General features: G+C 44.2%; 1 protein-coding gene and 1 gene segment (V, D, J or C); one reads left to right on the top strand and one right to left on the bottom strand.

Moving 5' to 3' along the window:
• Positions 1–268, top strand: part of LOC139235479 (zinc finger protein 211-like) — a 32310-nt gene extending 32042 nt beyond the window's left edge. The window contains exon 4 of the mRNA XM_070866573.1: positions 148–268. Within this exon, the coding sequence (XP_070722674.1) occupies positions 148–268 (121 nt within the window). The remainder of the gene's footprint in view (positions 1–147) is intronic.
• Positions 269–9927: 9659 nt separating this feature from the next.
• LOC139235342 (Ig heavy chain C region-like) lies at positions 9928–23385 on the bottom strand. The segment is given in 9 exon segments: positions 9928–10319; positions 11241–11548; positions 12874–12877; positions 13504–13821; positions 14543–14842; positions 21988–22025; positions 22597–22609; positions 22881–23213; positions 23340–23385. Coding segments are annotated over 9 exon segments (1752 nt in total).
• Between the last annotated feature and the right edge of the window lie 1035 nt (positions 23386–24420).

Below are 24420 nucleotides of genomic sequence, written 5' to 3'. Positions count from 1 at the left end.
CCTTTTTTCGTGTTACGGCATACAACGATTTTAATAGCAACGTGAGGTGAGGTATGTGTCTCCTCCAGTAACCCAATAGTCCCACGAACCATTGTGTCTCAGTTTTATTCGTGGAGGTGACCATTTATTGAATTTTATTCTTCACAGGCTCGGGTATGATGCGCTCACCGCGAGTCCATTGGATCCCCACAATCTGGACAATCTGGCTAGGGCCCTACACCTTCTTCGGATTTATCTCCAAGCCCAGATCTCGCATGTGTTGGACTAAAGTAGCTAGGGCTTCTGACACCACAGCCTCGGTGGGACCCCTTATTAGTACCTCATCGATGTAGTGTGCCAGTGAGATATTAGGAGCCAACGTGCACATGTCCAGGTCCCGGGCCACCAATCCGTGGCATAGGGTAGGGCTATGTAGGTAACCTTGAGGTAGGCGTTTAAACGTGTATTGCCTCCCTTCCCAAGTGAGTGCAAACTGGTCCTGGGATTCTTCCGCTATTAGAATGGCGAAACTGGCATTGGCCAGGTCGGTTACCGCATACCACTCCGCACCTTCTTCAGACAGCCGCTCTGTTATAGTTACTACATCTGGGACAGCGGTTGCCAGGGGAGGGGCACATTTGTTCAGTTGTCGGTAATCCACAGTCATCCTCCAACTTTTGTCGGGTTTCTGCACACGCCAAACAGGGCTTTTGTAGGGGACACCACATGTCTAATGATTCCCGTTTCCAAGAGCCCTTGTATGGTTTCCCCTATTTCTTTGTGTCCCCCAGGTATTTGGTACTGTTTCATAGTCACTATACGCAATGGCCGTGGTATTACCACTGGTTCCCACTTTGCTTCCTCTGCAATCTCAATGATCGCCCATATCCCGAATGAGAATCGCCCGAACGAGATGTTGTGTGTGGTTCCCTTTAAAAGGTCCATCCCAATAATATGCTCCGTTACTGTCGATATTAAGACCGTTACGCAGCGCGGAGGCCCATTTCCCAACGCCATTCTGATAGTTGTTCGGACAGCGGGCGTTTCTGCCCCCTCCGGCCCATTAATCATCATACAGGTCCCTGTGTGTTTCCTAGGGTTTCCATGGATAATAGTAACTTCTGCCCCTGTGTCTAGTAAAGCAACATCTCTTTGTATGTTCGCCCCCACCCCGCCAATGTATCGTAATCGGAATGTGTGGCCTCAGATCCCGGGAGCTTGGGTTGATGTGGTTCTAATGGGGAGTACTCCCGGATCCCGGCCACACCCCAGTCGAGGGGATTACTAGCCTTCCACAGCTCTTCTACGCTGAGATATAGACTAGTGGGAGATGGTTTCTCCACATCCGCAGACTTGACGTTATCCGACTAAGTCTCCCTTACCTCCCTCCTTTTACCCTTCCCTGTTCCCGGGACGCAGTGTTGCTTCCACATAGAATACATTGCTCCTGTTGGGATTGCATCAATTTTTTTTCCTTGGGGACCCCTGCTTTCAATAAAGCCGCGTACATGTCCCTCTGCGCAATTCTTTTTTTTTGTCTTTCCTGACCCTATATCATTCCCAGAGGTCGAACCTTGTCGCTGGTCCCGATCCCTATCTACATTAGCCGTTCTCGACTCTCGCACACTATCTTCTACATCGTCTAACTGTCCTAACAACAGGAGAGCGTCCCCTACCCGCTGCTCTTGGGCTGGTCCCAATAATGCACGTAGCGCACCCCTCATCATAGGAGGGCCACTCTTCATCAGCCTGCTCTGCATTCCTGCCGTAAAGAGCTCCTGATCTGGCCCCCCATATTGTTGGTGATATATTCCTCCCTGTGTTTCCATGTTGTGCAATTGTATCGCACCCTCCACCACAGTACTCCAAGGTTTTAACTCCCCTTTCCAATCAACGGCAGAGGGATATTTTTCCTGGACCCCTATAGTAACCATGTCCCATAGCGAACTTGTGCCCTGGACATTTCGTAGCACTGCTGTGATATGGTGGTCCGTAATCATAGTCCTCATTTTTATTAACTCTTCAGGGTTAAGTATTACGCCTGATGCTCCCTGATCCCAAATCCGGGTTAGCCATTCTGACAATGATTCCTCGGGTTTTTTGCGAAATCGAGACCCTATTTCTTGTAACTCACAAGTGGTGAAGTCACGCACCCCTCTAGTGGTTACTGGCTGTTCCCCATCTTGCTGTTTCACCTTATTTGTCATAAGGGGTCTAGCTTTCTTGCTCGGAGCGTATGGGGGAGGGTTTTTAGTTTCCTCCCGTTCCCCCCTCTCCATCTGACCATTCATATTCTGAGTCAGAGGAGTACCAGATGTCTCCTTCCCAATGAGCCGGATCCCAAGTGGGTCCAGCTACCAATGCACGTACCTTTGACCGATCTATCTGTAATTTCCGTCGTCTGGCTTTTTAATAATGTTGTACTGTCACCAGATGGCATATTAAAGTTTCTGATTGTTCATTGAGCTTGTCCACCTGTTGTTGTGCAGTGTGGACCGCTTCAGTCAGAGTCGAGTTTTGACTTTCGAAAAACCTTAACAGCTGTTTTTAACTCTAGGTTTTCTGCCTCACTTTCCTTAAGTTGTTTACACATCGTCTTTAATGCTGTCAACAAAATTCATCCCATTTGTGAGGGATTACTTTTCTCCTGTGGGACGCCCGCTTCCTCCAGGAGAGACAGTACCGTGTGGGGTACGGGTCTATCTTTGCTCTGTTCCAATAACTGCATATCCCAATGTTGTGGGGATGCAAACTGGGCTAGCACATTGGCAAGAGAGCCAAAACCCTCATCCCTTGTGCTCTACCCTGGTATTCTATACTTCTCTCCCGCAGGAGGAGACTGCTCCTTGTCTTTTCTCTTAAACATTTTACCAGATCCTGTTCGTGATGCCAACATTTTTTGGATCGATAATAATAGACCCAGGTTCGGGTTCTGGATGAATGTTAAATAAGAGGCAAGACAAATGAAGTAAAGATAAAACACCGTTTACTGAGGGAAAAGAAACATAATACAGTTTATGAAGAAAAGAGAAGTATGATAAGATGCAACAAAGCTCACAGCCTTCGGACCATCGGGAACTCCGCAACAACGGCTGGTCTGGAGCCTTAGGGGTCCCGGCACCACTCGCGAATCACGGTCCAAGGTGAAGTTCAAAGAGCTACTGGACTGTTCCATTCCTTTATACTATTGAACAAACATGGGTGCATGTGGTTTATGGCCAACTCCAAATCAGTAAGGCCCCAGCTGTTCTTCCACAAAACATGAGACCTCGAGGCGCCGACCGTCCCATAAACAAGTTGGTGTGTGCATCAAGGTCTCTCTCTCTCTCTCTCTCTCTCTCTGCATCAACAACATTCCACGAGGCATGAAGCAGAAACAAACTGTAAATGTCGAAATATCATAATTAACCCTATGTGATTAACCCTACACAATACAGGGGCCATAAGCCGCACCCCTTGCACACGCTGATTGGTTGGAAGACTAACCGCCCACCCAGACCTCCAGCTCCACAACTGCTCTCCCTATTGGTCGGGAGCTGCCGTCAATCAGCCAGGCAGTGTGAGCTGAGCATGCGCGGTGGGTGAGACAGGGGGTCAGAGATGGGTGGAGGGAGGGAGCGATTTAATAAAGGACGTGCATATTTGTACTGCAAAAATGGCCGCCATGCTCCAACCTTTTTCCATGATTGGTTCCTTTGGAAGATAAGCCACAGCCTGAGGTGTCACTCGAATGTGTAACTGAAACCGCCCATCCCAACGTCTCATTTACTTTACAAATTGTAACTTGATCCACTTTGACTTCCTGAAACAACAGAGGCAGAGCTCCCAGAAGACAGCGACTGTCATCCAAAGTGCCTTGCCTCAGTCCCAGTGCATCCTTCCCCAGTCGAAGTGCCTTACTCCAGTACCAGTATATACCTCCCCAAGCCAAAGTGCCTTATCCAGTCCCAGTGCATTCCTCCCCCAGCCAAAGTGCCTTAACCCAGTCCCAGTATATGCCTCCCCAGGCGAAGAGCCTTACCCGAATATATGCCTCACCCAACCAAAGTGCCTTACCCCAGTCCCAGTATATGCCTCCCCCAGGCGAAGAGCCTTACCCCAATATATGCCTCCCCCAATCAAAGTGCCTTACCCTAGTCGCAGTGCATGCTTCCCCCAGCCAACGTGCGTTACTCCAGTCGCAGTGGAAGTTTCCTCCAAACGAAGTGCCTCCCCCAGCCGAAGTGCCTTACCCCAGTCCCAGTGCACGCCTCCACCAGCCGAAGTGACTTACGTCAGTCCCAGTGCAGGCCTCCCACAGCCGGAGTGCCTTACACCAGTCCCAGTATATGCATCACCCAGCCAAAGTGCCTTACCGCAGTCCCAGTGCATGCATCTCCCAGCCGAAATGCCTTACCTCAGTCTCAGTGCATGCCCCCACCCCAGCTAAAGTGCCTTACCCCAGTCCCAGTGTACGCCTCCCCCAGCCAAAGTGCCTTACCCCTGTCCCAGTGTACGCCTCCCCAAGCCGAAGTGCCTTACCCAAGTTTTATTTCTCTGCACCACATGCACAGAATGATTCTGGCCCAGATGGGGCGGGGCTTGTCTCCGGTCAGTCACAAAGTGCAGAACCAATAGTTCCCTGCGTTAATAAACCCCGGGCGGGACACGCAGCCCAAGCGCGGGCCCAGGCCCGAGAGACAACACTCGGCACCATCCGCTTCACATACACCCGTGCTCGTCCCCAATAACCGAATCACAGCCCGGTTCCAGGCCCAGTCAGTGAGCGTCCGGGGCAGCGGGCTCAGCGGCCGTCATCTTGGTTAGGTTTGGGGAGCGGGCTCAGTGGCCGCCATCTTGGTCAGAGCGGATCTCGCGGCGCATGCGCGGCCCTTTGGGCAGCGATAATGGATGGGCGGGGCTTCAGTCAGTTTGATTGGACACATGTTTGTGACCAGGTCAGTGGGCCCTGACAGGGAGCCTTGTTGTGCTGACTGTTGTCTGCTGACCCTGCGCCAGCCCGGCTCATCCTATTGGGCCAGCCCAAGCTCGGCCTATGGGTCCAGCCCGGCTCATCCTATTGGGCCAGCCCGGCTCACCCTATTGGGCCAGCCCGGCTCACCCTATTGGGCCAGCACGGGCGCACCCTATTGGGCCAGCCCGGGCGCACACTATTGGACAGACCCGTCTCACCCTATTGGGCCAGCGCGGGTTCACACCATTGGGCCAGCATGGCCTCAACCTATGGGGCCAGCATGGGCTCATCCTATTGGGCCAGCACAGACTCACCCTATTGGGCCAGCCTGGGCTCACCCGATTGAGCAAGCCTGGGCTCGCCATTTTGAACCAGCCCAGGCTCGCCCTATTGGACCAACCCGGCTCACCCTATTGGGCCAGCATGGTTCACCCTATTGGGCCAGCATGTGCTCACCCTATTGGACCAGCCCGGGCTCACCCTATTCGGCCAGCTCGGGCTCACCATATTGGATCAGCATGGGCTCTCCCTATTGGGCCAGCCCGGCTCATCCTATTGGGCCAGCACAGGCTCACCCTTTTGCGCCAGCACAGGCTCACCCTTTTGGGGGCCATTCTCCGGGGTTGTGCTAATTTGGGCGTTTGTGTCAGGTTTCTAACCCGTGCTGTACCTGCCCTGGGAGAGTGAAAGTACTCTGCCGTTTACTGAAGTGTGACAATCTGTGACGGAATGGAGTCCTGTTTTTCAATAGAACCTGCCATGTGACTGTGACAGACCATAATATTAGAGGAGACTGCATGGTGCACCTGGTCGTTGTGCCGTAATTCCGCCTCTGGGACCGATACAACAAGGCAGTGGTCGAGGTGTCTTTACTCCGATGGGACACTGGGTGGCGCCGTGGGTCATTCACCAATGGGACTTGGGTTCAATCACATCCCAGACAGAACGGGTGAAACATACCTGTCACGCAAATAAAACACAGTGTGACAGGAAAAATGAAGCGGTGTACAGGAGCCATGGAGAAAATCCAAGTTACTTCAATTTGTCATTCCAGATTTATTAACAATTTCACAGAAAACAATTTACAGGGAAGTGTAAAAAAGTGAACACAAAGTGAATATAACTGAGCAATATATTGAGAACCGAACACAGGCGGATTGGCCTGTACTCTCTGGAGTTTAGAATAATGAGAGGTGATCTGATTGAAACATAAGATTCTGAGGGCGCTTGACAAGTTAAATGCTGAAGGTTTGTTTCCCGCGGCTGGATACTCCAGGACTAGGGAGCACTCTCTCAGGATAAAGGATCGGCCATTTAAGATGGAGAGGAGGAGGAATTTCTTCACTCAGAGGGTTTTGAATGTTTGGAATTCCCTACCCCAGACGGCTGTGGATGCTGAGTCTCTAAATATATTCAAGGCTCAAATAGTTAGATTTTTGGACCCTAGGAGAAGCAAGGGATATGCTATTGGGCGGGAAAGTGGAGTTGAGGTCGATGTTCAGCCGTGATCTTATTGAATGATGGAGCAGACTCGAGGAGCCATAGGGCCTACTCCTGCTCCTATTTCTTATGTTCTTATGTCGGAGCTGCCAGCTATCTGTACAGTTGTGACAAACATCAGAGCGAGTGAACAGGGGCTCAGCATAAAGGGAAGGGAACACTTGTGAATAAGAATGAGAAAAGTTATTTATTTACACATGAAATGTACAAACCACAGTGAAACTCTCAGATACAGTTACATTACAGCCACAATTATCGCACACATTTCAAACAGAGAGACGGAAATCCCAGTTATATATTTATCAGCGACTGATTCGGATCTAGTAACTGAGACATTTTAGTCTGAGAATCACCAAGAGGACATATTTTATTTTTAGTGACAGAGAGATGATAAACAGATGAGGAACATCCACGGCGGCCGAAATTCAGACCATCACTTGAGCTGTAAAAGAGGGTTAAAAGAATGAAGCGGAATTTTAGTGGTCCGGGTCATTTATCTCAGGGTTCTTATTAATGAAACATCCAGAGATTTGTCAAACGGCTTCAGTCAGATGGAAGTGTGAGCGGATTGAATCTTCCCACCTTCACCAGAGTGACGGCAGCGCTGTAGGAAATGCTCAGGAAGAACAGGATGATGAATGTGGAAGCTGTTGTCCAGATGTTGCCGCTCTCGTAGTCATAGTCTTCATTCCAGATGTGGTCTGAGGAATCTACGGGGATGTAGGGGAGGAAATATATTCAGATCATTTATTAATTCCGGGTATCATACTATTATTTTATATTATCTTTTCTTTCCCTTAAGGTATTAGTTTGTTCTTTAATTGGACTTCCAATGTATATTTTGTGTTAAGTTAATTACTCTCAGCAATCTCTCACTGTTCCTCACTCCACTGCCGCTCTTCCTTTATGATCCCCCTTTAGTCCGTTTTGGAAAATATGATAGTTTTTCTTCCATGTCAGAGGCTAATTGATTTTGGATGACTTTGCTACGATCTATCCTTCGGGAATAATACGATGGAACATCGAGGAAGGTTTACAGCAGGATATCGATTATTTTTCCGCTAGGTTAAGGTAGTTACTTAGTTGGAGGCTGCCAAGGAGGCTATGTAAGAGATCAGTTGTGAGTTGTATCTTGTTTTTTTTATTTGTTACGGCAATGCTCTGAACATAAATAACGTGTCAGTTTGCAACAACTACATTGATCCAGTGTATGTGTAAGGCCAGAATAGTGAAATGTGATATATTATGGTATCAGGAATTATTTATTCAGGCCAAGCGTTGGATACTTTATCCGTCCAAAAACTGTATCTTAGTTCTACATTCTTCTATAGCCTGACGTTTTTGTTTGTGCTCTTTAGTGTCTATATCACTGTATGACTATCTCTTGTTTTGGATTAGTCCGTGTTTGTGTTTCCCTGTGAGGGTGTTGATCTGTGGGGTTGTGCGTATGTATAGTTGTAAGATTGTGTATGTGTGTGGAAATATTTGTTTATGTTTTGTTTAAGAACGCGTGTGTTTATATGTAAGTGTGTGTGTTTATATTTAATTGTGAGTGTGCGATTTGGTGTAGGTGAGTGTGTGTACTTTTATGTGTAAACATGTTCATATCTAAGGGTTTGTGTGTGTGTGTGTATGTGTGTGTGTGTGCGTGTGCAAATGTGTTCATGTGTGTGCTTATGTGTAAATGTATGTGTATCCTTGTGTATATGTATGTTTATGTGTATGTTTCCCTGTAAGTGTATGTGTAAGGTTATGTCTAAGCGTTTGTTTATGTTGAGGTGTAAATGTGTGTGTGTGAATTTTCGTGTAACATTGTGTTTACCTGTAAGTTTGTGTGTGTGTGTTTTGTGTTAGTTTGTGTTTGGATTTATATGCGTGTTCATGCTTGTGTAAATGTGTTCAGGTGTGTGTTTCCCTGTAAGTGTATGGCTATGTCGCAGTGTTGTTCATGTTTAGGTGTAAGCGTGTGTGTGTTTATGTGTAACAATGGGTTTGCAGGTAAGTGTATGTGTTTGTGTGTGTGTGTGTTTTGTGTCAGTGTGTGTTTTGATTAATGTGTGTGTCTAAGTGCAATTGTGTATTTGCATCTAAGCGTTTGTGTGTTTTGTGTAAATGTGTGTTTGGATTGATGCGTTTGTTTACGAGTGTGTGTGTGTTTTGTGTACGTGTGTGTGTGGATTGATGTGTGTATTTATGTATGTGTAAGTCTGTTTGTGTGTTTTGTGTAAGTGTGTGTGTTGATTGATGTGTATTTATGTGTGTGTAAATGTGTTTTGTGTAAATGTGTGTGTGGATTGATGTATGTGTTTATGTGTGTAAAAGTGTGTGTAAGTGTGTTTTGCAAGTGTGTGTGTATGGATTGATGCGTGTGTCTATGTGTGTGTAAGTGTGTTTTGCGTAAGTTTGTGTGTGGATTGATGTATGTGTTTATGTGTGTAGGTGTGTTTTGCGTAAGTATGTGTGTGGATTGATGTGTGTGTCTATGTGTGTGTAAGTGTGTGTAAGTATCCGTTGTGTAAGTGTGCGTTTAGATTGCCGTGTATTATTGCTATTGTTCAAAGTTTTAGAGAGTACCAATAACTGGATTTGACAATGATGGTTTTCATGATATTCTAGTTATGTATAATATTATGTGTCAGAGTGTTAATGTATGTCTTTATATGTAAGTCTATGTGTGTTTGTGTGTAATTGTGCACTTACACAAAAACACACACACTTGGACAAAATCATCAGCACACTTACATATGAACACAGACAAACTCACCTCCACATGTATTCTCCCTGCTCTGTGTAAGTGTGTCCTGTGTGAGGCGCAATGTGACGTCAGCCGAAGGAATGCAACAATTCAACCGATGGGCCTCAGAAACATCAGGGACACAACTGTGAGAAACCCGCAGAGGATACAATCACCAGTTTAGATATGGCCCATTGAATTCAGCATGTTAGGTTACAATTAACAGGGACTGTTGCACCCCCAACCCTATTTAAAAATATTACGTGGAATAAATAGTTATATCAGAACATAATACTCATGTGACAAGTTTAAAATCTTTAGACCATGAGTTAGAATGTGACATTGTACTGATGGCAACTTAGTGCATTTAAAAGAGAGTGGTTCACTGCCCATCTCCCTGCGGGAGGGGCAGTGGGGGTTACGTGAATTACGTATTTCTCGTTCCCCTCTCGCTGGTGGGTGTGAGAGGTACAGTGAGTTAAAATTACCCTTTACTCTCTCTCTGCTGAAGTTACTTTCAGGAATCCTGTAATGAGAGAACTTCACCCAGTCTCCAACCCATGGTGTATCTGAGCTGGGAGCGCTGGCTGTACAAGCCTTGGGAGCGAGACGCGCAAACACCCGACTTCAGATAAACAGCCCTGACATTGGCAAAAATAGGAAACATAGTTAATTGAGCGGCTGTGTGTTTAACTCATGATTGGAAAAAAAAGCCATTTATTGTTTTTTATTTAAGAACTGAAATGCAATCGAGAGATTCTCATTGACAAGAATTGACGGTGTCCATCAGAACAAGGGAAATGTTGACGAAACTGGGTTTACCGCTGGATTTATTGACGGTTCTGTTGGTGATCTTCAAGGGGATCGCTTCATGTCCCACCACACAGGAGTAAGAAGCGCCGCTGGCCCACTCCTCGGCTGCAATGGATAGCAGGCTGTACAAGAAGAAGGATCTGCTGCCGTTCTCCGCCATCACCTCGGTGTTCTTGTAGTTGCCCGAATCCACCGGCTTGTCATTGACGGTCCATTTGACGAAGATCTCTCGGGGGGAGAAACCTCTCACTAAGCAGGTGAGGCTGACCAACCTCTGAGCGGAGACTTCTTCTGCCGAGGGCAGGAGGACAGACACGGCTGGTTCCCGTGGAGCTTTCGCTGCAGAAAAGTTACAATAAAGACCAATGAACTGGACAGTTCCAGAGACAATGGGGAAACTTTAATTCAATACAGATGGCGGGCTTTGGACGTGGAAATTTTTAAATTGATAAAATTCGGAATCCCGACCTCAACGCGCCCACTCCCGGTTGTAATATTATATTTGAGTAAAATATTTAAATGAGACTGGAATCTTCTATTTTAACCACCATTTGGTGTTTAACTGTCGCTGGTCCGGTTTGACACACTGTGTAAATCCCTGCAGTTATAGCGAGGCGGGGACCGCTGCACCCAGGTCGCAATTGCCCTTACACCTACCCCCTGGATCCAGGGTCCCTGCCGAACCCAGCCCCCGCGATCTGAAACCTCCTCACTCGGCTTCCAATCTTCCCGTTCTCCCGTTTGGCCTGTGAGACCACCGCGCCCACAACACGCCTTCCTCATTTAAATTCTTCCAATTTCAGGTGGTTAGATGTGAGAGAAATGGACACTCCGTTAAATTTTAACGCTTTTCCTTTTCCCCTCTGGGGCCTCTCTGATTTTCCATCCCGCAGCAGAGGGAACACAATCCTTCTCTCTGAAATCTTGAAGGATAGGTCTGGAAAATTACATAGAATTTACTGCACAGAATGAGGAGATTTGGCCAACTGGTCTATGCGGGTGTGTATGTTCCACATCAGCCTCCTCTTAGCTCACTTAATCTAATCCTAATAACATACCCTTCTATTCCTTTCTCGCTCATGGACTTATCCAGTTTCCCCTAAAATACATAATGTCAGGTCCCAGAGTGCTGAGTTCGTGGAATTACCAAACTGAATGATCAGAGTAGCCCATTAAACACTTTATATAATGAATTGGCCCTTGAACATGCACTGGAAATAGTCACAGTATCTCACTTATTGCAACAATCTCCCCGCTCACCCTTTTCCTTGTGAATGGAATCTCTGATAGGAGTCGGCATATCCTGATGGCTCACCACGCAGTAGAACTTATCCCCACTCAGCCAGTCTTGTGTCGAGATGTTTAAGTTGCTGATCACACTGTTGGGATCCTCTCCAGGTTGGACGGCAATCTCTGATTTCAAAGCCTCCTTTTCTCGGGTCCAGGACACGGTGAGTCCATAAGGAGCGTCAGACACGATGCAGGTTAAGGTCACCGTCGCCTTCAGTAAGACCTGTTCCAGTGACGGTGGGCGAAGTGTGATTTTTAATCGCTGCATGGGACATCCACTGCGAAATAGGAATGAAAGTCAGGAAAATCTGCAGCTTCAGAATCAGGGCATCAATATTTAGCCTTAACTCTTTCAAGGGGGATATATCACTTTTGAGATATCAACCTCTCGCTGTTGCTTTAAGACCGGCGGTAATGGAAGGACAATGAATTGGCAACGATTCCAGGAGATCTGTAACATTTCTTGTGTATTTGCAGCCAGAGCCACCTGTATTGGGCTGTGAAGCAAATACCCGGCGTAAAATGGAAATACATTGGGGCGCAATTGTGTTAGGCATTGAATAGTGCTCTTCCTGAAATCCCTTGCTCCTTTAAGCCCGTCTGTAGATCCTTGCACCCAAATTCATCTCCGCTGGTTATAATAGCTGAAGCCCGAATAGCCCGAAGTTCAAGAGATCTACACCAGCATTATACTGGTTCAAATCCAGTGTCAAATTAATTTCAGGATTTATGCGACAACATAAACAAAGTTAAGTTTCTGGTCTCTTGTTGCAGTGAAAATGTGCAGGAACCAGTCACAGCCCCCGTCAGATGAGTCGTGCAAGGTCGGGAGAAAGGAGTTCCAAGGGGTCGTTGTGGTGGGGCATCATTTGTAATGATGTGAGGTAGTTTGTTAACTTCTGTAATTACTGAAAATTTATCATGTCTGGTGAGAGAGACTCAGAGTGAAATATGACCTCAGGGCATTAATAGCAACATAGGAACAGGAGGAGGCCATTCAGTCCATCCATCCTGTCCCGCCAACCAGTTAGATCATGGCTGATCAACACTCAACACCATCTTCACGCCTTGGTTACGTAACCCTTGATAACCTTGCCTAACAAAAATCTATCAATCTCAATTTTCCACTTTTCAATTGAAAGCAAGCTTCATCAGCTTTTGGGGAGGGAAATCCCGACTTGCACTATTCTTCCTGTGAAAACATCCTTTCTAACATCACATCTGCACGGCCTAACTCTAATGTTAAGGTTCTGCTACTTGTTCTGGACTCTCCCATCAAACTAAATAAATGTTTCTGTATCTACTCGATCAATTCCATTTATCAACTTAAACACCTCAATTGGATCATCTCTTAACGTTCTATACTCGTCTCCTGCTCATTTTACATTATTAGCCACGGTTTAATTCGGGTAAACCTGCAGTTTAGCGCCTCCATGTATATCCTTCCTGAGGTGCGGAGCCGAGAATTGGGCTCAGTGCTCTGAATAGGGTAGATGCCCATTCTAGCAGGATTCCTGGACAGTTGGCAGGAAAGGGTTCCAGACTCCTACTGCCACTCCGTATATGACCAGCCAACTCAGGATAAACCTGTGACTAAGGACACTTCACTCACTGCCTGACATCAGAGCAAGAGGAAAGCTTCTTCGGCGAGGTTAATAAATCTTGATCAATGAGGAATCCTGAACCAGAAGATCCTGGATTGAATTCCCACTCCAGATACTTGATCACAAAATGTAAGATGAGTCTCCCAGTGCAGCACTGGGAGCATGGCACACGATCGGAGGTGCCGTCTGTCAGATCAGCTGTTAAACCGAGGATCCGTCTGTCCTCTCAGGTGGAGGTAAACGATACCCTGGCATTACTTCAATGAAAAGCAGAGGAGTTCTCCCTGGTGGCATGGGAATATTTATCCTTCAAAAAATATCACTCCAAAGAAAATGGTCATTATCACACTGCTGTTTGTGGGAGCTTGCTGTGCACTAAATGACTGCCGTACTTTGTAAATTACAACTGTGACCACATTGCACAACTTAATTCATTGGCTGGCAAGCGCTTTGGTTCAGTCTGTGGTCGCTGAAAGCGCTGTATAAAGGCAAGTTTGTATCGCAAGAATACACAAACTGCATGATTGGAAATTAGGAACAGTCCTCTGCTTTTTACTAATTCCAATAAAAGTCATGACTGAGGTCAGCGCTCAGAATGGTCTGGAACCTCCAGGGATTGTGCCTCTTACCCTGAGATCTGCTGAAGTTACGGCTTTGCGTGACCCCTTCATGAGTGATCTGGCAGGTGTAGACCGAGCCGGTGAACCATTCCTCGGCGGGGACCGTCAGCCGACTGGCCGTCGAGAAGTTCCCGTTCACCTTAAAGACGGGAGAGGTGATGAAGCCCGAATCCAGGAGTTGTCCACTTTTCAGCCAATTCACGGTCAGTGACTTTGGGCGGAAACCGATGATTGAACACACGGCGCTTGCATATCTGCTGCTGGTGATTTCTTCAGTGGAACTCAGCGTGAGGAGAACAGTTGGAGGAACGATGTCCCGTTCAGGATCTTCAAAAAAAAACATATTACTGACATTGCTTGGAAAATAAATGATTAAGAAATGCAAAGTGTCCTTATGTTTTAACAGGTTATTTGCTGTCAGGCTAACATTAACCTGGCATTTACAGAGAGCAGAACTGTGCACATTATTCTCAGTGTAATAGGCAGACCAGAACTGTGCATAATATTCTAAGTGCGATGTGGGGACCAGAACCATGCACAGTATTCTAAGTGTGATATGGAGACCAGAATTATGCATAATATTCTAAGTATGATATGGAGACCAGAACTTTACACCGTATTCTAAGTAGGTGATGGAAGCCAGAATTCAAACAATATTCTAAGTGTGATATGGAGAACAGAACTGTGTACATTATTCAAACTGTGATGTGGAGACCGGAACTGTGCATAATATTCTAAGTATGATATGGAGACCAGAACTTTAGACACTATTCTAAGTATGAGAGGGAAACCAGAATTGTGAGTAATATTCTAAATGTGATAAGGAGACTAGAACTGTGCACAGTATTTTAAGTATTATATGGAAATCAGAACTGTACACAATACTCTAAGTGTAATATGGAGATCAGAACTGTACACGTTATTATAAGTATGATATGGAGAGCAGAACTGTACACAGTACTCTAAGTGTGGTCTAACCAAATTTCTATACAAGTTGAATGTAATTTCTCACCTTATCACAGTTTGCCCTGTATCCCACACCACTAACCTGGCATTGTGATGGCCCAGACCGACACACCACGTCGAACCTCGCAATAGATTGTGCTGCTCCCCACATCTGACTCGGTGATGGTTAACTGGCTGCTCTGGGTGTAGGTTCCCTTCTTGTTGACCACTGGCGGGTAGGTCTTCAATCCAGTGGTGATCGGCACTTTATCTTTCTTCCAGGAAAGGCTGGTGATATCGGGGGAGTAGTCCATCGCCAAACAACCGTATGTGATGGAGCCATCGGTGCTTGGTTGTTCACAGGAGGAGAGCAGGGCGTAGAGGGTAGGGGGAGACGATGTTACTGGGAAAGAATGGCCCATTGAACAAGTTAGACTCTGTAATCCATGATTATAAAAGAAATAAACAACTCGAAATTTGACTGCAGAATAAAGTAATTCCACCATTTCCCCATCAAAGATTACACGGGCATTTGAGTTTCTGTCAGTTCCATGATAAGCACCTGTCAATGCGCTGGTCAGGAACACACCTTTCTATCCCCGAGCTCTATCACATTACACAACAAGAACCTTTACACAACTGTCAATAAAGAATCCTTCATTGCACCATACAATAGAAGAACAGAGATGTGTTCCTGCTATTTCGGCCAGCATTTATTTCTCAATCAGCACCATTTCTGGTACTTTATTTAATTGCAGTTTGGGGAAATTTGCTCTGTGCACATTGCCTGCGGCATATCCCTAGAAAACAACAGTGACTGCACTTCAAAGTAACAGCGGAATTCCTGCTTCGGACGTTAGCAAAAAACCCTCTAAATTTGCCTACCACATAATTCAACAGGTAGCATTTCCATAGTCTAGTTTCTAAGATTCAAACTGTAGGTGAACCGCGATTGAGTCGAATTTCTCCCTTTCTTTCTCAGCATTTGAGGGAGAGCGATGTCCCTCAGTGTACTGTGATCTGGGCTCTATTCCATCCTATTGATTGCATGTCCCTTGGGTTTCCTCCTCCCTCCCACTCAATTAATAATCCGAATAAAATACCACTCCAAAATCTGGTTAATTGGAAGTTTCTCCTTAAATGGCCCATTTCAATTCCTATTGTTGTTCTTGTTATATAACAATGATCTGGACTTGGTTATAGGGAATACAATTTCGAAGTTCGAAGGTGATGCAAAACCTGGCAACGTAGCCAATAGTGAGCATGATAGCAGCAGACTCCATGAGGGTGATAAATGAAATGGATCAGGACATGGCAATTGCAATTTAATGCGAATCATTGAGAAGCAATGCACATTGGGTGGAAGATGGAGATGCAGTATAATCTAAGTAGTATTGTTTGGAGGGGATGCACGAACAGAGAGATCTAGATGTACATATTCACAAATCTTTGAAGGGGGCAGGGCAAACTGGTAAGACAGTTATGAAAGCGTATGGGATAGATGACTTTGTAAATGGGCCATTGACTACAAAAACAAGGCGGTTATGCTAAACTTACAGATCACGTGTTAGACCTCAGCTGGCGTATTGTGCACAACAATGTAGGAAGGATGTCAAGCCCTTGGGGAGTGTAGAAGGGAGGCTTTTACCATGATGATGCCAGGGATGTGGTCTTCAGTTATGTGGAAAGATTGGAGAAGCTGTGCCGTTCTCCTTGGAGCAGAGGTTAAGTGGAGACCTAAGAGAGATATTCAACATTATGACAGGTTTTGATAGAGCAAGTAGGGAGAAACTGCTTCCGCTGGAAAGTAGGTGGGTAACTAAAGATCACAGATTTAAAATAATTGGCAAAAGATCAAAAGGGAAAATTGGGGTAATTTTTTCACACAGAGGGTTGGTAATTTCAGGAATGCTCCAGGCAGTTCCTCCTGTACTTCAGGAGGACTCATGTGCACGTTTACAAGGAAAACCCTGGTGAGTTTGGCTAAATTGGACAGCTCTTTCAGAACCGGCACAAGCACGATGCCTGAATGGCCTGTTTCAGTGCTGTGAGATACTATCATTCTACACGATTCAGTGGGAATAGTTCTTCTACATTTAATGGAAGGAAACGCTTCATATTTTGGACACCTCTACCAGATCTATTTTTATTGTTCGTTAAAATGAAAGAGGATATTTAAAATAAAGGGATCTTATAAATCTGACGCAAATTAGTCAATCGCATGTTGTTAGAAAGGCTTAAATTCATTACGAATGATGACTTATTGCAGGTTGAGTCTATCTCTTTAAATGTTTCACAGAATTGCAGCTCAGTGACTGAGTGCCTTGTGTTGTGACCCAGGCCAATAGCTGCATCTCATCAAAGTTTCTCCCTGACTTGAACATTACAGGAAAAATTGGACAAAATAATGTTTCTAAACATGAGGTCCCCATGACGGTTATTTGAAGCGGCAGTCCCTATATTCTCCATTTAAATTGTGAAAATAACTTACAGCCTCCCAACAGATCAGAACAGGCGCTGCTCTCTGGAGCGTTATTCACTTCCTGAAACGGTTTGTTCTGAAAGTGAGCTGAGGATCAGGCCAATCGTGTTCAATAGTAATCTAATGCTCAAAATGTTCAAACATTAATAACGCATTAAAAATTGGGCATTTTTTTCAGAAAGAATAGAAACATCAATGAATGTGCGTTGTTTAATCTGGGCAATGGGACGATTTATTGTGTATATCTGGCACGAGTAGTTTATCTGCTATCTGTTAGTCGCAGATAACGGTGCCTTGAACATTGCCTGACTAAGCACTCTCAGGTCAGATACAGCACGGATAAGAGAACAAAGCTCCCGCTGTGCTGCCGTGTGGGTCAGGACAGGTATAGCAAGTGTTGCACACAGAGTAATATGTTATCTATACTATCCCGTCAAACATTCCCAGCTCAAGAACTGCAGAGATGTGCTACGAAATGTCTCCCCATAAAATGCGTTATCAAATTGACCGATTAATTAAGCACAATTATCACAAGTACAAAGAAAAGCTTCCTATACACTGATCCATTAAAGCGCACCCACTGACATATAGCTCTGATTAAATAGAAGATCAATCTATATTGAAGGACCCAATTAAGCTCCGCGTCCTTGTAAATAAAAGGTTAAATACTGAGTAAAGCTATCTCTGCAATGTCCCATGAAGCACTGCCAGATAAGTTAAAGCACGGGTGAGTTGCAAAGTAAAGCTCCCTCTTCACTGTCATATCAAACACTCCCAGGGCAGGTACGGCACGAGTTAGATAAAAAGTAAATTTCCCTCCACACTGCTAATTAAACACATTCACGGCAGGTACAGTAAGGCTTGGATAAAGAATAAAGCTTTCTCTACACTGTCCCATCATACACTCCCAAGACAGGTACAGAATAATCTTCCTCTACAGTGTCCCATCAAACAGTCTCAGTGCAGGTACAATATTGCCAAAATAAATTGGAGCACCCATCAGATCGGACGAGGCGCTGCTTTCCTGAAACTGTTTGTTCGGAAAGTGAGCTTAGAAACATTGAAACACAGCAACATAGAAAATAGGTGCAGGAGCAGGCCATTCGGCCCTTCGAGCTTGCACCGCCATTCAATGAGTTCATGGCTGAACATGCAACTTCAGTAACCCATTCCTGCTTTCTCGCCATACCCCTTGATCCCCCGAGTAGTAAGGACATCATCTAACTCCTTTTTGAATATATTTAGTGAATTGGCCTCAACAACTTTCTGTGGCAGAGAATTCCACACGTTCACCACTCTCTGGGTGAAGAGGTTTCTCCTAATCTCGGTACTAAATGGCTTACCCCTTATCCTTAGACTGTGACCCCTGATTCTGGACTTTCCCAACATTGGGAACATTCTTCCTGCATCTAACCTGTCTAAACCCGTCAGAATTTAAAAGGTTTCTATGAGATCCCCTCTCATTCTTCTGAACTCCAGTGAATACAAGCCCAGTTGATCCAGTCTTTCTTGATATGTTATTTCCGCCAGCCTGGAAATCAGTCTGGTGAACCTTCGCTGCACTCCCTCAATAGCAAGAATGTCCTTCCTCAAGTTAGGAGACCAAAATTGTACACAATACTCCAGGTGTGGCCTCACCAAGACCCTGTACAACTGTAATAACACCTCCCTTCCCTGTACTCAAATCCTCTCGCTATGAAGGCCAACATGCCATTTGCTTTTTTAACCGCCTGCTGTACCTGCATGACAACCTTCAATAAATTATGTACCATGATACCCAGGTCTCGTTGCACCTCCCCTTTTCCTAATCTGTCACCATTCAGATAATAGTCTGCCTCTCTGTTTTTACCACCAAAGTGGATAACCTTAGGATCAGACCAATCTCATTCAATAATTATCTGATGCTCAAACTGTATAAACATTACTAATTTGTTACATGCAGATTGAAGTTGCTTCAATATTTTTAGAAAATCACTCAAATGAGATACAAGATAGATTCGATAGAGTAAATCTCCCTCTTCACTGATCTGTCTGGCGCTGTAAGGTCATGTAAAGCAAAGGATGAATGCATATTAAACTACACTACCCTGTAAGACGGGTCAAATATAACAAGGTTTAGATTCCGAGTAAAATTATTTCTGTACTGTGCCATCAATCCGCACAGGGCAGGTACAGCATGGGTCAAGATACAGAGTAAAGCTCCCTCTACATTATCCAATCAAACATGCCCAGAGCAGGTACAGTATGGGTCAGATACAGAGTAACACTCCCTCTACAATGTCCCATCAAACACTCCCAGGGCACATACAGCATGGGCTGGATACAGAGTAAAGCTCCTTCTGCCCTGTCCCATCAAACACTCCCAGGGCAGGTACAACCGGGTTAGAAAATGATTAAAGCTCCTTCTACTGTCTCCCCGTGGTGTTTCGGAACTGCTCCTTCTGATTACCACAATCTGGGTTACCGATTTCATTTCTGCGGCGACTCATCAAACTTAAATTAAATCTTTCACGTTTCTCACATATACCAGTTCCTTAAATAACTGAGTTAAATTACACTCTCCGCAATACAGAATCACAACCCAGAAGGTTTACAACCAGTCAGAAGGACTCCTGATTCTCACACAGTGAGCAGGCGCACAGAAACAGAACAGACACAAACGGTGCAACAATGGTGCTCCAGGCAGAGAGACAAGTTCAATCTCTTAATTTCAATTAAGCTGTTTGATTTCTAATTTATTTCTTGTCATTTTCCAACCACCTCAACTCTGCAAATTTTTTGAAATTAAACTGATATTAATTTGAGAGACTCTGCAACATCCAGCCATTTTCCCATCTCTGTCAGCTATCTTCTAAACCGTGCAAAAATTAACTCCCCTGAAAGTAAGTATCTGGAAATAATTCACATTCCAAGGGAATTTGCTGCCTGTCACATGGGACTCGGTGACAGAATAAGAATGTCACAATCCAGGAGACATCTACATTGAAACCTGATCACCCACTGATTTGATATATTTTCATCAGTAAATATAACGTGTAAAATCATCGAGGCAAAACAGGAAGTTAATTCACTAAAATCTGCAGCGGCACCTTATCGAACTCAGCACAGCCGAGTTATAAATGCATTGATTTATAAATTAATTTAGGAATTAATTAAACATTCTCTCCAACCATTGAGGTTTTGCAATAACTATAATACGAACCAGTATGCAACGCAATTGCAAGGGATCGTTTATGGTTAATAAATGATCACTGATGTTACATTCTAATTAATGTTCATGTTCGCTGATTATTGAAAATAATCTGAGTGCCTGTCTGGTCCTTCCTCCTCAGAAGCACACTTACCTGGAACATTTGAAATTAACTTAATGTGCAGAATTTCAGCCTTACTAATACAGCCGAAATTTGTTATTGAGACGCAGCTTTTGGTCTTGCAAAGTGTTCAAGATTAGTTTAGTGATAATTCTATCAAACAACACACACTATTTATTCAATGACAAATTTCGGCTGCACAGTAAGAATGTCATACCCCGGCAGATATATTAAATGGAAAAATGCAATATAAAACACGGCTTTAAATTACAAATAATTGTGCTCAGTCATGCATCTGTGTAAATAGGAGGTAGCAAGTAATTTAAAACCCTAGTCAATCTGAACACAGCGCTGGAATCAGTCTGTTGTCAGTGAAATAATTGCAGGCATAATTAATAACTGTATCCAGCCTCTAAAAGTTTCCACTCCCTTTAATGGTGCCCAGTGTAGAGCAGGATTTTAGAAGGCGAATAATATTAAGTAAATGAGCATTGGACTTATAGCATATTTTAATAACACTGGGAGATATCGCATTATAATCGGTTGGTTAATATTAATTTAATTCAACTACAACCTGAACACTTGTTAATTATGTATATGGTAATTAGTTACATTTCACACAATAAAATATCAGCATCGTAAACATAGATTAATAGTTGAATATATAATTATCACTTCAATAATTGTTATGTTAAAATACATTTCAATGATTTATGATTTCTAACACCTTCCTGTTCTCTGCCTACAATCTGTTTCCAAACAGTTTCAAACATATATCATTATTGCATTCGAGCAGAAACCTGCTGCTGCTCGCTGACACCGATATTAAACATTGTAGAAACGCCAAACAGCTTCACAAATTCTAGGTATTCTGAGTAAACACAGGCACAAACTCTCCTCAGCAGAACAAGACTAAATCACATCACTGAGGGGCGGAATCCCTCGACAGAATCTTTCATGGAACAGACCCTTCATTCTATAAACTCTTTCAGCAGAACCAATGTATCCTTGCAAAAAATCTCATTACACAATCACCAAACCCGCCTAACAATGAAATAACTAATGATTGAATTCAACAGAAATGCAAAATATTGACAGCAGAATTGTGATTTGACAGATCATGCTAAATAAATTAATGTTCATATTATAGCATATTTAATAATAATTGGTGATATTACTACATTATAATAATGTTAGTAATATTAATTTAAATTTTCCGGCTGGAAATGTGTTAATTTATCAGTTCTTAATTACAGTAACACTTCACGTATTTAATCTGAGCGTTCGGGATCATTCGCTCAGTCGATGACAATGTAATTTTCATTAAAAAAACATTAAATTCCTAAAGATTATTTACTGATCGCTAAGCTTTCTGTTTTGTGCCTACAATGTTCCTTTAAATAGATTTAAACACAATGTTTGCATTCGATCAGAAGAACTGCAACAATCAGATGTCACCGAGATTAAACATTGCAGAAACGTCAAACAGTGTAACAACCATAAAGTATTTAAAGTAACCCAGACACACAATCGCTTCAGCGAATAAACACCAAATTACATCAACAACATTTTCTGTGGAGAAACTGTTGAATTCTATAATCATTTTGCAGCAGAATCACATTGAGCATTGCAAAAAATCTCAAAACAAAATCCACCGAACCCAAGTTTCAGTGAACGAAATAATTATTAAAATAAACAAAAATATAAAATAAAGACACAAATACAAGAGTTACTGAATGAGTGGATGTTCCTTACCTGCAGTCACCGTCACCATGGTCCCTTGTCCCCAGTAGCCCATTTCGTAACACAGTGAGACACGTTGTGTCAAATACTCCGGCGGACTTTTAACTGTAAAATACAGAAATTAAATTGCACGCAGCTTTAAAAACCTGATTCTGACTCCCTTAAGAGTGAATCAGTGAGATATTTCAGTTTGTACCGTTCATTATATTTATAAAAAATGATTGGAATACTTCTGAAGCAGCTGTGCAGATTCAGCATGGCAATCAAGAGTAATAAAGCAGAAAAATGTGATACATTTAAATATATATATATCTTACTTCTACTCATTATTTTTACTTAAACCTCAGTTCCTTCGACGCTCCTGGCGTGGTAGCGATCGCATGTTTGTGCAAATTCCATGTCTGGGGTTTTTGTATGGAAAGCTCGCTCTGTATAGCACCGTGGCCCACTGCTGTAGTCCCACAGTGACAGGAACCCGCACAAATACTGCCCTCACTCTCTGCTCAGTACTGAATCTCAACGTACACTTCAAATAGACATTCACTTCAAATACAATTCGCTTCTGATCAAGTTTAGAATTTAGCCAACAGTTTACACAACACGATAGTAAGTGAACACACTTCCAACCAGCTCCCTGCATGTACCAGGCACAGTGAATCGAGCATCATCTCCAGCTCTGCAATTGCTGACACTGTTCACATTAAACAGGAGCACAACCAAAACTATCCCTCAGTACATGGGTTAGTGTGTTAGATTTTCACCATTGAATTCTCAGTTTCTTAGTTTTGTAAGAAGCGGTTTATGGTCTTGTTCTGAACACTGTTGTTAACATTGCATTTGACACACTTACTGACCGTCAGGTTATGATGGAAATTGTTGAATTCACTCTCGATCTGTTCTTGTACGGGTCCAGCCCTGGTTCCTCTCGCTGTGGTACCTTGCACAGTAATAGATGGCGGTGTCTTCGCTCTTCAGGTTCTTCATGTCCAGCGCGAAGATGTTGTTTGAAGTGTCTTTGGACGCAGTAAATCGGCTCTCAATCGCTGCGGCGTAATTCTTGCTAGATGGACTGTAGTAGTAAACCAGCCACTCCAGCCCCTTTCCGGGAACCTGGCGGACCCAGTGCATGTAGCTGCCACCAAGATCGAAGCCGCTGGTTTTACAGGTCAGTCTCAGGGAGCCCCCGGGAATCCTGGTCTCTGCCTCGGGCTGAGTCAACACCACATCCGACTGGACACCTGTAAAAATAATCAAAAACCCCGAGGATCAATCCTGGTGAAATGATTCCTGACTCTGTAACATTCCAGAGAGAAACTAACACTGAAACAGTAACAGTGAGAGATTGGACAATAAAAACTACTCACGGGAAAAGAAAGCCAGCAACACACTGAGAGAAATCGCCAACCTCATCCTCCTGGCAATGTGTGGTGAATGGTTCCGGCAAGAACTCACTGAGCAAACCCACTTCCAGACTGTTGTATTGCGGTCCCAATGACCGGCAGTTAAATAGCCGGGAGATGGGGGCGAGGTCACAGGCGCCGCCTATTGATTCCCAGATTGGGGCGGTTTCTGGATCCACATCACACCTTCCGCATCACGAACAGAACGGACTCACATCTGGACTGTAAGTTAAATCTCTTTATTTACTCACTGTTTCAAGGGGGTGTGAATCTCTGAGATTGAATTACATTATCAGGGTCTAAAGACACCGCCATTTTGTGTTTCTCCATCTCCCACTATCTATCCATGCATCTGTACTAATAAAGTATCCCTTATAATCTGAATTGTTATCACTCTATGTAACCGAATTCGGGAGATGGGTAATGTGATTATTTTTATGGTGTACGTGGCTAAAGCTACACACTTTTGGTCTGGAGATGAGATCATACTCCTCACATTATGCAATTGTCTCTCATTGCATTTCATTAACTGCCCCTGATTCTGTGACCCTAAGGCAGCCGTTTGTAAAATTAGCTGTAAAATAAGTCCGCTTGACTGATGATAAAGGAGTGAGTTGACGGAGACACATAAGAAAATGGGTCCCGCCCGCTTCAGACCTGCGTTTTATGAGAGAAGCTTGTGAATCAGAACCGATAATATGATCAGCAAACCTCGACATTCAAATCCTTGTAGCTAACTTTACTAGCGACCGACTGTGCAACAGACACGGGTAACAGGAACTCGGTGTATCAGGACATAGCGGTATGTTACAGAATATCACAGGAGTAAATGCATCATCTCCAGCAGAAACAGATCACAATCTCGCCATTTCACTACCCAATGGTAGCCAGGCTATGTGAGGGGTTGTTCAGGGATCCAAATCAGCGCAAATTACACCGCACACTGCGCGGCTACTAATCAGGAATAATGGAGACATTAGTTTAGACCAGGTGCAAAATTCTGTGATAATATTAAAGAAGTGCAGCTGACACTTCTCTGTGAGAA

Source organism: Pristiophorus japonicus, chromosome 23, assembly GCF_044704955.1.
Source record: "Pristiophorus japonicus isolate sPriJap1 chromosome 23, sPriJap1.hap1, whole genome shotgun sequence".
Classification (NCBI taxonomy): Eukaryota; Metazoa; Chordata; class Chondrichthyes; family Pristiophoridae; genus Pristiophorus; species Pristiophorus japonicus.
Note: the sequence above shows the minus strand (reverse complement) of the source record. Positions and strands in the feature narration are given on the sequence as shown.